Source organism: Astatotilapia calliptera, chromosome 2 (genome assembly GCF_964374335.1).
Source record: "Astatotilapia calliptera chromosome 2, fAstCal68.1, whole genome shotgun sequence".
Lineage (NCBI taxonomy): Eukaryota > Metazoa > Chordata > Actinopteri > Cichliformes > Cichlidae > Astatotilapia > Astatotilapia calliptera.
In genome coordinates, this window is record NC_137423.1 from 36,497,723 (window position 1) to 36,512,088 (window position 14,366).

Here is a 14,366-nt window from a genome sequence, read left to right on the forward strand (position 1 = left end):
GGATCATAAGAAACAGAGAAAAAAAGCAAAAGCGGCATTTGAACATAAAAGTACACGCAGCTGCTGAGAAAAAAAAGCTCTGCAAATGCACACTACACTAAAATGTAAGGTTTCCTCAACTCCAATATAAATGCTTGTGCTTTGGTGTTTAAAGACACTAGTAATTCTATAAAAAAACAGTAATTCCTGTAGAAATACTGTATTTTTTTACAAGGTCAGAACTGTCGGGTAGATGACTCCATTCCACCAAGTCGAGCGCCTGCTAGACATCCTGTTACCTCTAGCTTAAGTCAAACATGATCATTACCAGGTGTTCTTTATTTGAAAGAACAAATATTCTTTGACTCATGCAGTATTTATACACGTATGACACACATTTAAAGATGCAAACATTCTCTTTCTATAGTCTGAATGACCATGCTTTGTCGAATTTTGCTTTTAAAGTATTTAGTGTAATACAGGTATTCTTTGAGCAATACAGTTACTAAACTTCTTGCAACCCTTTAGCAGAATTTCAGCTTGCTTAATATATGTGACCAGGATATCAGTGAGTACTCCACAGGATAGGAGATTGAACCAGGGGAGTCAAGAGGTGGAAGGTGAAGGTGGGTCAGCCTGTGCCTTTCCTCTTGCTGCTTATTCCCATCATCAACCTCCTCCATGATGAGCCCATTAGGTACCCTGGACCTGCCACCTAGGAGGCCATTTACTTGATTGACTAAAGTGAGAAAGCAGACTTTTTTTCCTTGTCCATCAATAATGGCCAATCAGCCCCCTGAGGGGTTACCAGGCTCTACACTGATATTCCACACTGATTTAGTCAGCTTGCAGGAATACCAAAAGTACAGTACACTGCATCCACCATAGAAAAGCTCTCGCTGTACAAGAAATATGGAGGATTGCTAACTTCAGATACATGCAGAATGGGGTGGCTTTATAACTCATGCATAGTTGTCTAATATTAAAAAAATCATATGAAGTGAGAGATCATCAGAATACATCAGCTCTATTTTTGTTTTTAAATTTTTTCTATTTTTTTTAACCTCCTAAGACCTGAACTCTTCCACAGCAGCATTTTTAATTTCTCTTTGATATTTGGTCATATTGGAGCCCGATGAATGTAAAAACAAAGAATTACCAGATTTTTTTTTTTTTTACCTTATTTTTGTTTTTAAGAAAAATCAGAGCCAAATATGAGGATATTCGTTTAAAATTTTGATAGAACAGTAGCAGTGTAATGTCCTTGTAAGTGGATATCAGGCTCTTGTAGAGCAAAATTCAGTATTTTGGTCTAAATAACCCAAAATGTGATGTCCACATATGTGGACGCAGGTCCCAGGAGGTTAAAGCTGAAACACAGCTAGCAAACAGTAGTTTGACCAAAAAATGAAACTAAACAGAACAAAATGCCCAAAACATATATTTGAAATATTATTTGATTGTTTTTCACCAGTGCAAGATTGCTAACCACAGGCGGTATTAAGGGGAGGTTTGTCCATTCTCTAAACATCCCCCAGTAACTATTTTATTAGTTTATTATCAGATAAACCTACATTAAAGCAAGAAAAACAAAGAGAATGTTTGGTTGGAGTCTTTGTTCCTTCTTTTATGCATTTATGTGTGTAATATATGTCAGCGTGTTTCTTTTGTTCCGTACTTTTGGTTTTTGCGTAAGTACAGAATCATTAGTGGTTCGATATTTTAGTAGATTACCAATTTTTTTGGTAAACAAAAGGTTGCTGATTCACTTCTAGCCAGAGAGACAAATCCCCTTTGCGGCTGTGTCAGGAAGGGCATCCGGCAAAAAAAATCTGTCAAATCAAACACACAGAACTACCCGCTGTGGTGACCCATTGTGACAAGGGAGCAGCTGAAAAGAGTTTCCCCTTCTTCTACTATGTTAGAGTTTGAGTTGGGAATATGAAAACTCCTTAAAAAGGTGACTTTAGTTGCATAACAAACAAAAACAGATCAGGACATTTTAGAAACGACAAAGAAAAGCAAATTAGAAGCTATTAGAGTGCATTCACAGAGGTGCAGAAAGTCTGTATATAGGTGTCTGTATTTAACTAAATTTATATATTATTATAGATATTGCGATATTGTTCCATTTTAGCCTAAAATATTGGGTGATTACCGTAATTGTCGGGCTATAAGCCGCTACTTTTTGCACAAGCTTTGAACCCTGCAGCTTTTAGTCAGGTGCGGCTTTTCTATGGATTGTCCGTGATTTTCGTCATATCGTAAGACGATTTGTTTTGTTTGTTCCGCTGTTGTACGGCACTACGTTGCCTGGCGAAAGATCGGGGTTCAAGAGTGGTATGTTGGTCACGTGTCCGTCCGCCAGGCAACGTAGTGCCGTACGAAGTAACGGGAAAAACAAACTTCAAAGTAGCGCTACGCGTTCAGCGGGAGGCCTGGATGATGAGCGGCGATAAACTTGCGAAAAGCAAGTTATGCTCAACTCCACCGGTGGATTCTGACAGCGTGGAAAAGTGTGAAAACATCCACGATCACCAACGGATTTCGAAGGGCTGGACTGCTGCATGATGGAGAGGAGGACACCGCCACGGCCCTTCTGAGGGTGTTCGACTCTGACAACGAGGATTTCTTTGGTTTTGAAAGTGACAACGAAGGAAAGAAGCTGAGAGTGGATGACGAAGCCATCCTGAGCCTGTTCGTTTCCGACACTGGAGGAGAGGACTTTGGTGGTTTTAGTGCGCAGGAAGAAGAGAAAGATGGTGAATGACTGACTTTTCTTCTTGTTAAAGCCGTGTCACTGCACCTGAGCCTAAAAGGTAGTCCGGATCTATTTTTCTGGTGTGCTGTAGGTTACTGTTATGTACTACATTTGTTACTCATTCATGAAGCACAGTACATGTTTCGTACTTGTAATTACCGCTACTTGTACATATACCTAAAAAGTTATGCAAATATGTACCCATAACTTGTTTTTCAAAATATTAATAAAAGGGGTGTGTCTCCAAACAGCCATCTCTTTCCTGATTCGCTTTGTGCATATTCTCTTACATATGATAAGTCAACATTGAAACACCTGCGGCTTTTAGTCAGGTGCGGCTAATGTATTTTCCCCTGATTTTAGCTTGTGCGGCTAATATTCAGGTGCGCTTTGTAGTCCGGGAAATACGGTACTTATGTCAATCAATCATGTACAATAACAAATGTACTTCAACTCATGGTATCATGACTAACCCTAGCTGTTTCGGCTGTGGGGCTGATGGCTTTGTTGTGCTTTTGTAAGCGTGTGTGCATGGCTGCCAGTCTTCTCTTTCACACCTTTGGATGCTGTGATTTTACCTGGCAGTGAACACAGATGTAGCCTTTGCTGGCAGCTTCATACCTCCCAGTGTTTGTGTTATTTTATCTATTGAAACATTTTTCCTCCTCCAAGGTGAAAGCTGAGGTGGAGGGAAAATGTTGCTGTTTGTTTGTCTCTCAGCAAGTATGCAAAAAACTACCTGGCCGCTACTAACTTGGAGGAGAAGTGCAGCATAAACATCGGGGGTACTGACTTTTTGTACAAATTGGGATCACTTAAAACGTAAAATCAGATCAATACATTTTGAATCATCTTTAATGTTAAAATATGACGAAACTGTGAAAAAATGCTGATTTAATGATTCTGAATTAATTAGTTAACTCCCTTATGTTCTTATAAATCTGCCATCCTTTAGCTGAAAATCACGTGATACAGTTACAGTTACTAAATTTCACCTTTCATTTTCATTTCTGTTCTCATTTTAGACATTTAACCAACATGTTTTGTTTTTTTAAATGTGTGCTGTTTACGTTACCTTGCAAAGGAAGCTGACGTTGAAACCGAAGGTTTGGGCGTTTCTTGAGCCGGCATTCATGTAATTGCCAACCAGCAAAACCAACTCCAGGAGTTTGCTCAAACCTTCACTCTTCTTCACCTCCTCACAAGCAAATGTCACATTCATGATGTCGGGCCGGATGTTATTCACCTGCTCCTCAAACGTCAGCTTGAACAGAATGCCGTTGAGACGTGGCCGTAGGAGTTTTACCGAACTCATCTGAGGTGACAACATAAAGAAAGAATGTAAGTGGCATTTATGTGTAAAAAAAAGAGAAAAAAAATCAAACAAGCACTTTCTTTGTACACCTACTTTTGTAAAATCATCCTGGGTTTGTCATAGTGGAAGCAAATAAATACTCATTGCCACAGATCTTCAAATATAAATACCCATATTGTGTGTTAGGAAAATATTCTTAATTCCATTATTATTCAATAATGAAACTTTTTTGTTTTCATTTCAGCTAATTAACAAATGAGCAGATTTTTGACAGGCACACAATTTTCATGTGAAAAATAATGTGTCACGACACACAACCCAATGAGCTCATTATCTGGGTGAGTTACCCTCAATAAATGTATATGTATTAAGTAAGTAGCAAAACTTTGCTGATTGGAAGCAATTTGTGGCTTACTTGACAAGCAAACTGCACTTGCATGCCAGAGCACTCGTTAGACAAATAACCTACAACTATATATATATATATATATATATACACATATATATATATATATATATATATATGTGTATGTGTGTGTGTGTGTGTGTGTGTGTGTGTGTGTGTGTGTGTGCAGATCATCAGCATCAAAGCAAAAAGGCTTTCTGAATCTAATCATTACAGATTTCAGTGAAGTAGCACTATCCACAATCTAAGAGATATTTGACAAAACATTGTGGGTTCATACTGTACACTACATTTTCATAAAATGAACAAGCAAAAAAAAGAAAAGAAGTACAGAAATCCTATAAAGCTATAGCACCTCGCTATCACCATCGTGTTCAAGCTCAAGTGTAATACTGCTGCAATAAACTGCAAATCCACCATAAACAAGTTCCACGTTCACACAGAAATCTATTAAACAGATTTTGTCTTAAATAATATGAAACACAATATGTTCCAATGCAGTAGAAATACTAATCAGGTGAAAAACAAACAAGAAACACATACAATATATAGCAATACATACCCATAATCCCCTCTACCTTAATTCCTTGCAGGCACAGCTATACACACTCAGTCACTTACTCTCCATCACAAACACATGCACACACATTCCTTCTCTCTCTCTTACTTGAAATGATTTGTCTACAATAAGTACAACTTACACACTGAAAGCAAGCGTATTGGTGACAGCTTTGGTAGAGAAAAGCCTGAACATAGCTTATTTCCCAGGGGAACTGAATATCTCTACAATGAGGCGCTACTTCATCAGCGGGGCAGCGTACGATCACAACATTGGTGAGATCATGAGGGAAACTTGCCACCCTCTGCTTCATTACATCTTCCAAAAGACACAGACAAGAGATAAATAGTGTAATGTAACATATAGCTGTGAGCCCGAGGTCTAACATTTAGCTCTAGCATGTCTTTTGTAGACCTGTATAATGTACCTCTGTGTCTTGTTGTAAAGTTACCTTTAAAGAACACTTTCTTTTACAGTTGCCTAAAGTGCTGGGTTTTCACTTGGTAAGTGGATGGCGAGAGCAGTTAATTAAAAAGTCATTATAGCTGTAACTAAGTGGAAAGGTCAGAGTAGCTTGATGATGTACTTTCCATCTCCTAGAATAGATTTACAGTAAAACAATTTAACCTGACTTTGTCGGTCATCCTCAGTAGCATCTGTTTCAATTAGAGGACAAGTCCAAAGCTGATTTTGTGTATATTTATCTGTATTTATTTGTTTGTTTATTTCAGTCTGTTCAAAGGTGATTCGTGGTTACGAAAGTCTCTGAAAGGTCTGTGGCAATTTGTGAATTACAAAAAAGAACAATAAAATAGGACAAAGCTCTTCATATGTCTTACGTATCTTTATATGTGTATGCGTACTCCGATCAAACAATTATAGTTCTTCTGAGTGCTAGACATGAAGATTACTTTGTGAAGTTGTGATAAGAAAAGGCTGACTATAACTTTATTTATCTTACCACTGCAAAAGACAGAAATTTGGCTGTTATGGTAAATTGATTAGAGGATTGGGAAAGATCACCAAGCCAACTGATGTCAACTGCGTACCTTTCAAAGGACTTTATTACAGACAGCATTGGTAGCCTCAGGGTAGGATTTTATCATGAGACAACATTGACAGCTGATGTCAAAATATGGCATTCAGTAAGTTCTTGATGCAGAATTCTAATCAAAAATGATTGAACTGTTCTTTGCTCAAGTCAAAAGGACGCTTTCAACTACAGCCTCTGTCATTTGGAAGTTTTGCTTTTTTCTAAAAATCCTTGTCATAAGCTACCAGTGTCCAAACCAAGCAGCTCCCCAAAAAAGTGAGTGTGTAATGAAGTAAAAATTCAATTTTTAAACAGTGTGTGCTTGCAAATATTTGACTATAACATACAGGGAATGTGATTGTGTAGACTGTTTTCTTGTTGGAATCCGGGAGGCAGCGGGCACCAGAAAATTATACTCACCACAATGCCAAACTGCTCTGACTCCACAAGCTCCTCATATTCACCCTTTAGTTCTGCTAGCGCATTCAGCTCTTTCTGCTCTGGCAGGTTCTTTATCAGGTTCTAGAAATGGAAGAACACACACACACACACACACACACACACACACACCACAACAACAGAGCTACTGTTAATGCAAATGTAATTTTCTCTCCACATCAACATGAAAATCATTGCACAGACACGGAGGACAGTTTAGCTTACACAAAAAGATGAGAAAAAAGTCCACAACAGCTCTTTGCTTGGACTCACACTATTGTGTTCCTATTTAGTTTACTAGGTTAGTAAATAGTTTGAAAAACTGCACATGTTGCCTCATGGACACATGCCTTTCCTAACAAGTCAACCTGCAGATGAGATCCAGGTCTACGTGAAGACTATACAGTAAGTAGGTAAAATTTTAGTAAAATGTATTTCTACTTGATACTCTACTTGTACTTTCTACTCTACTTCACTACTTGATACCACTAGAGTGCTTTGTATTTTCCTCAACACCAACCAACAACCAAAAACACAGTACTATGAATAATCAACATCAATTTGGAAATGCAAGAGAAAAAGAACTATGAGCATCATAACAACGAAATAGTTTATATGTCGTAATAACTTAAGCAGAATATTTCTTAATGAAAGCAAGTAACCACAGCAGGGGTTGATAAAACTGAACTGGTATTAAGAGCATAAAACAGGGTCTAAAATGTGTTTCTTCATTCAACTATAATACAAGATTTGGACAAATCCGAAACACTGATAGAAGAAACTTGATCAATAGAAAGTCCAAACATACAAGTGGCCAGGACTGTGAAAACGTTTTTGGCTTTTTTCTAATACACTCATGATTTTATTCTTTGAGATTTGTTTTTTTATTGTTCATTGTTATTTTTTCTTGAATATTACACTACTACCTCGTTTTTTTCTTCCTACAATGACCCCGATTGCTGTTGTAGCTATCAGCACAAAGACATAATACTACGCTTGGTATCAACAACATTTATTCATATTAAGCAGCATACAAGCCTCAAAGTAACACATGAACTTTGGTTACTTGTCATGGTCCTGGGTCTGTGACCCAGCGTTCTGAGTTAGTGGATTTTCTAGATTTTTTTATTATGAATTCTACGCTTGGTTAATTTCATTATTGTTTCTTGTAGCCATTCCCTTGGCATATTTAGTCTTCTTCTGTTATACATTGTGTAAGAGCAAGTCCTTCCTTAGTGTTTCCCATCCTCTTGTGTCTAGTTTTCTGTGTTAATTATAGGTGTCTCCCTGTGCAGTTAGTCTTGTCTCCATGTTTATTTGCCTCTGTTACCCCAGTCATGTCCCTATGTGTCTATCTGGTTCCTCTATGCTCTCGCCCTCACCCTCTGTATGTAGTCAGTCTGTGTGCGTCTCTCGTGCTTCCTGTCTTATTTTGTCAGTCCTTCGTCCTGGGTGCATTATGTTCTGTTCTGCTTCCCGTCTCATCAGTCGGACTATGTTCAGCTGTGTTCCCCAGGTGTTTCCGCTCTGCTCTGTTTCCTCCTTCCTTGTATATATTGTGTCTCCTCATGTTCCAAGGGAGACGAGCTGAAATGCTTGGCATTTCCACCTCAATGCCGCTGTGTGGCTCGCTGAAGGTTTTGAGTCGGGGGCAGTCGGAGCAAGAAGATGCTAGGCTCCCATGGTCGCTGCTCTTCTTTTGCAGAGCAATTCCCTGTGAGTGAGAAAGACCTTTTCCCTCGTGTTCACGGTAAGTCAAAAACTGTTGTTTGCTATGCAAAGGACCTAATGACTGTTCAGTGTACCACTAGCCCATCAAAATCTAAGACTGTTTCTTTTGCTTCAAAAGCGACCAACATTAAACGTGTGCATCATGTAGCTGACCCACTAAAGTCTGCAAAGAGGCTGGGCTAGCGACTCTAAAGTCACTTCACAGTTTATTTCCCTGAACCAGTCACTTCTGAGGACCCTGAATTATCCTCTTTGAAGACTGTTTACTGTGAATGTGTGCTGGACTATCAAAAGACTGTTTTTGCTCCCCAACCTGTATCATTCAATTCATAAATACAAAGACTGTTGTGCTTTTGAAACTGGTTGAGTTTTTCCACCTGTGACTTGGGCCCTATTCCAGTTCCCCCAGCGGGTTGGACATAGCTCTCTCCCGCACCCATACCTGTTCCTCGGGTGGGAGTGGCTGGTGTCCAGTTGGCCCCTGCAGCAGTCCCTGTTCCCAGGCTAAAGCCAGCTGGGACCCAGTCCACCTCTGGACCTGTACCAGTTCCTCAGGTGGAAGCAGCTGATGTCCGGTGGGTCCCTGCACCAGTTTCCAGGGCGAGGGCAGCTGAGACCCAGTCCACTTCTGCACCTGTAGCTGTTCCATAGGTGGGGATGACTGGTGTTCAGCCATATGTTTTTCCAGAATGAGAATGGTAGCTTATCCAGAGCCTGCTGTGTGCCCTGTGCAGGCCCAGCCAGAGCTCTCTGCACCGTCTGCCTTGTCCTACCCAGAGGTGCCCACGCCGTGTGGACCTCATTCATCTGTGGCACAGCATGTTTTGTCCCAGCCAGAGGTCTGTGCTCCGCCACTTGGTCCTGTTCTGCCCAAGCCCAAGGTTCTCCGTCGCGTCTGTTGACAACCTCAAACCAAGCTGCCTGAGGAGTCCCGTCGCCTCTGGCAGTTCCCAGTGAAGTGCCGCTTGTCCCGTGGCCGGTGACCAGAACTGCTATTTGTTTGTTTTTGGACTCACCTGCTGCTTAGGTTTAGACTTGGTCCAGGCTCTGTGACCCAGTTAGTGGATTGTCTAGTTTTGTTTAGTATACATAAATGAATACACACTTTTTTTAACAGATTTATTGGAACAGATTTTACTCAGTGCACAGTGGTTTGCTGATGGACTCATACAACAATGACAAGATAAGGTCACGCAGTTACTGCTCACTGTTGGTTTATTACTGTGAGAATGGTGGCCCTTAGCCAATTACTAAACCTGATAACGAATAAAAGATATCCAAATTTCTGCAGTATTGCCAACATATCCTTGCTACTGTCTATAAAATACATGCAGCGGGTTGTCCATCAATCTACAATTGTCTTATAAATTTCTTCGCAAAAGAAAAAACAATCCTGCTGGTAGTGAAGTTAAAGATAAAGATGGAGATGAGGAAGATAATGGGAGGGGCTGCGTTTTCTGTAAATGTTAATTGTTTGTGTGAAGGTCAGCCAAGTTAATAAAATTGACCACAGCGACTTTTCCACCTCCTTTTTTCAGAGGAAAAGAGAGGAAGATGTGCCCTTTTCCAGTTCCTCACAAAGCTTCCTTCCTCATTAGCTCCCCAAATTTATTCAGCAGGAGCAGACTGGCGCAGGATCACGTGGCCAGATGGAAGCCTAGACAGGGAAAACAGAGAGCAGACACAGCTACTGGGCCACAGGCCTGGCTGACCATGCTATAGACCTCAGCAGTCATCACAGACAACACAGCCAGAGTCTACTTCCCACTAATGATGACATCTCTGTCCTTCCCTCAGGGAATTCAGCAATATAAAAAGTGAGCTATAATGCAAGCCATGCAGTCCTGTTTGGGATGAAGCCATTAAATCAAATGTTTCTTGCTTTTGCCAAAGCCCCAATTAAGGTCTGCAGCAAGCAATGGTGCTTTTATAATGAAGGCTTTTGATCATGTCAACAGGAACATAAATATTTTTTTAGGATATGAAAAAAAACAACAAAAAAACAGAGCAACAAACAACAAAATCTTGGTGCAATTGTAATTTTAAGGATCATGCTGAAGTTAATAATGACTGGGAAAACTTCGGATCATGCTAAAGTGTTCCGAGGAGTTCTATCCAAATATGTTTAGTAATGCAGCCGTTTAGACCGCTTAGGTACAGCTGGAATGCTATTACTATCCAAAATTCATGTGTGACATCCATTTATGATCCATGTTTCACTGAACCGAATGGGCTTTTTCTGTATGCAATAAAATTCCAAAAATCTAAAAACTATCTACACTCTCCTGGTAGATAAACTCAGAACAAAATAAGCTGTGAATAAAGTTCTTCTCGTGAACTCTAAAAGATAATATTAGCAGTCGGATTAGTAACAGTGCTGTCTGACATTGTAGAGTTGGCTCTGAATAAAACAACGGTAATATAGAGGAAAACTGTTCATTTGTTGCAATAGCTACAGCTAATACTGTGACAAATCATTTAGATTATTCTCTGGCAAATAATTAGGGATATGTCTTCACACTCATAATGTAAGTCTTTCACAATGTCTTTCCATTTCCATGAGTCTGGTCTGGCACAGAAGAGACATGAAGGAAAAGTATCCTTGGCAGTCCTTGTTGATAAATGTATTCCAGTCCATTTATAATAATGTTTGTACCTTTCAAAACTGATGCGGCACTTTTACACAGCATGTAAATCCAAGACCAGGCATTACATATATAAACTTTAACAGAAAATGTCTGTTAAATTTGCCATTTGCAAAGTAGAAACTGCAGTTACATTATGAGCACCTTGCGAAAAAAGTGAAATTAATCTAAAACATTCAAAATATGGAAGTTGAATGCAACTAAATGAAAAACAAAGCAAGAAGACAAGGTAGTGGAAAATCTAATCCACCTTGTGCTTGTCATTTCATTTGTCTGTCATCTTGTTAATTATCAGAAACCCCATAGAGTACAATTGACACAAAGGCAGCACCATATGTGTAGCAATGTGGGAGTCTGGGTGATGACGCTGGGCCAGACTCCTCACCACAGGCCACCAGACACACACAGCAGTCTAGGAGAGATTACTGCAAGTATGCTAGCAAAACTACACATTCATTTACCGCCTTGGGCGAAGATGAAGGCGCTACGTATCAGCACATGTGCCAAGACACGGCGAAACATGAAGCAACAACAGCATGTTGTTCATGCTAAATCCTCAAAAAAGAAAGCAGGTGTAGGTGAAATGTGTGTAGCAACTGTATACGCATTTGTCGTAAGATGTTTTATGCGAAACGTAGTGAAGAAACTATTGATATGAGTAGAAAACTGGCAATGTCATTGTCTACACGTTATATTAAAAAGACAACATGGCCACCTGTCAGTTTGAAAACTGTTTGGATTTGCATAGCTGAGGATTTTAGTTTTTCATGTCTTGCTTAAAAAAACTAAAACATAAAACAACGATGAAAGTGGGAACTTAAGGACACAGTGCAAATCCACACAGCAGTTATGTGTCAGTCACAAGAAGGGAATGTCCGAAAGCATACCCTGCTGCTTGATTGTCTATTTTACTTTATTGCTCCATAAATACTATAAATGTTTAAAAAAGGAAAGAAAAGAAAATAAAGCATCACATACTTCCGCACAACCTGACTCATTTAATTTATTTTGCTAACGAAATGCAGGGTTATTTTAAGCAGTATTCTATTAGAAAGAATACAGTTTAAGAAGGATGCAACACATAACTGCAACACTCAGTGGCTAATGCATCTAAAAACAGATCGCAGCAACATGGCATACAAGTTGTATGCCAGAAGTGAACACGACTCGATCCACACCCCCAGGATCTACAGCAACAACAATGGAATGTCATTCAGACTAAAGAAGTGTAGTTAGATGTGAAGGGAACGGATGGGAGAGGGAACATAGTCCTACTGAGGGGAGTGTACTACCAAAAGAGTACGGCAAGTCCTGAGGATCCAACTGAATAGGAATAACAAGATCTGGACAATCCACACCTACGTGCGCCAGATATGAGATAAGTTGGCTTAATAAGCTGGCCAAAGGAGGAGGTGGAAGCCACTGACATAAAGACAAAAAAGCCTGCCTGGATGTCCCGAAGTCAAACCTCTCGAGTGGTTGAGAATGACTGAGCTAGGATCAGGTGGGCCTTTCAGTTACATGTGGATAAACTGGTGATGGCTAGCCAACCTGAGTAGTGGTGGACAAGTGGAAGAAGAAGGCCGTAGTAATAGATGTAACGATACCACATCAGGAAGAAGGAAACAAATACTGAGACTTAGAGTGGAGCTATAGAAGGTGTGGGAATGTGAAGGTAATTGGAGCACTTGGGGCAGTGAACCCCAACCTGGAAAAGTGGCTCCAGCACATCCCGTGAAGGACATCTCTGCTCTCTTGTTCTCTGTCCAGAAAAGCACATTCCTAGGAACATTCCTAGATACTGACCAGGACCCTTATGCTCCCAGGCATCTGGTAGAGGAGCCGAGCTTGATAAAGGGGATAAAGACTGTCCGCAGGGCCGGAGGGGATTTAGTTTTTTTTGTTTTGTTTTTCTTTTACATATACAGTGAGGCAAAAAAGTATTTAGTCAGCCACCGATTGTGCAAGTTCCCCCACTTAAAATGATGACAGAGGTCAGTAATTTGCACCAGAGGTACACTTCAACTGTGAGAGACAGAATGTGAAAAAAAAATCCATGAATCCACATGGTAGGATTTGTAAAGAATTTATTTGTAAATCAGGGTGGAAAATAAGTATTTGGTCAATAACAAAAATACAACTCAATACTTTGTAACATAACCTTTGTTGGCAATAACAGAGGTCAAACGTTTACTATAGGTCTTTACCAGGTTTGCACACACAGTAGCTGGTATTTTGGCCCATTCCTCCATGCAGAGCTTCTCGAGAGCAGTGATGTTTTGGGGCTGTCGCCGAGCAACACGGACCTTCAACTCCCGCCACAGATTTTCTATGGGGTTGAGGTCTGGAGACTGGCTAGGCCACTCCAGGACTTTCAAATGCTTCTTACGGAGCCACTCCTTTGTTGCCCGGGCGGTGTGTTTTGGATCATTGTCATGTTGGAAGACCCAGCCTCGTTTCATCTTCAAAGTTCTCACTGATGGAAGGAGGTTTTGGCTCAAAATCTCACGATACATGGCCCCATTCATTCTGTCCTTAACACGGATCAGTCGTCCTGTCCCCTTGGCAGAAAAACAGCCCCATAGCATGATGTTTCCACCCCCATGCTTCACAGTAGGTATGGTGTTCTTGGGATGCAACTCAGTATTCTTCTTCCTCCAAACACGACGAGTTGAGTTTATACCAAAAAGTTCTACTTTGGTTTCATCTGACCACATGACATTCTCCCAATCCTCTGCTGTATCATCCATGTGCTCTCTGGCAAACTTCAGACGGGCCTGGACATGCACTGGCTTCAGCAGCGGAACACGTCTGGCACTGCGGGATTTGATTCCCTGCCGTTGTAGTGTGTTACTGATGGTGACCTTTGTTACTTTGGTCCCAGCTCTCTGCAGGTCATTCACCAGGTCCCCCCGTGTGGTTCTGGGATCTTTGCTCACCGTTCTCATGATCATTTTGACCCCACGGGATGAGATCTTGCGTGGAGCCCCAGATCGAGGGAGATTATCAGTGGTCTTGTATGTCTTCCATTTTCTGATGATTGCTCCCACAGTTGATTTTTTCACACCAAGCTGCTTGCCTATTGTAGATTCACTCTTCCCAGTCTGGTGCAGGTCTACAATACTTTTCCTGGTGTCCTTCAAAAGCTCTTTGGTCTTGGCCATGGCGGAGTTTGGAGTCTGACTGTTTGAGGCTGTGGACAGGTGTCTTTTATACAGATGATGAGTTCAAACAGGTGCCATTCATACAGGTAACGAGTGGGGGACAGAAAAGCTTCTTACAGAAGACGTTACAGGTCTGTGAGAGCCAGAGATTTTCCTTGTTTGAGGTGACCAAATACTTATTTTCCACCCTGATTTACGAATAAATTCTTTACAAATCCTACCATGTGGATTCATGGATTTTTTTTTCACATTCTGTCTCTCACAGTTGAAGTGTACCTCTGGTGCAAATTACTGACCTCTGTCATCATTTTAAGTGGGGGAACTTGCACAATCGG

General features: G+C 40.6%; 1 protein-coding gene and 1 long non-coding RNA gene across 11 annotated transcripts in view; one reads left to right on the forward strand and one right to left on the reverse strand.

Moving 5' to 3' along the window:
* Positions 1 to 14,366, reverse strand: part of diaph2 (diaphanous-related formin 2) — a 370,107-nt gene that overhangs the window by 138,856 nt on the left and 216,885 nt on the right. For all 10 annotated transcript variants that reach the window (XM_080308461.1, XM_080308483.1, XM_080308468.1 and 7 more), the window contains 2 exons: positions 6,474 to 6,575; positions 3,816 to 4,055 (listed from right to left, as the gene is read on the reverse strand). In XM_080308461.1, coding sequence (XP_080164587.1) covers positions 3,816 to 4,055; positions 6,474 to 6,575 — 342 coding nt within the window. The remainder of the gene's footprint in view (positions 1 to 3,815; positions 4,056 to 6,473; positions 6,576 to 14,366) is intronic.
* On the forward strand, positions 6,936 to 9,710 carry LOC145431958 (uncharacterized). Its single transcript, XR_013912292.1, has 3 exons — positions 6,936 to 8,241; positions 8,623 to 8,873; positions 8,957 to 9,710. It is a non-coding gene; the product is annotated as an uncharacterized LOC145431958 (long non-coding RNA).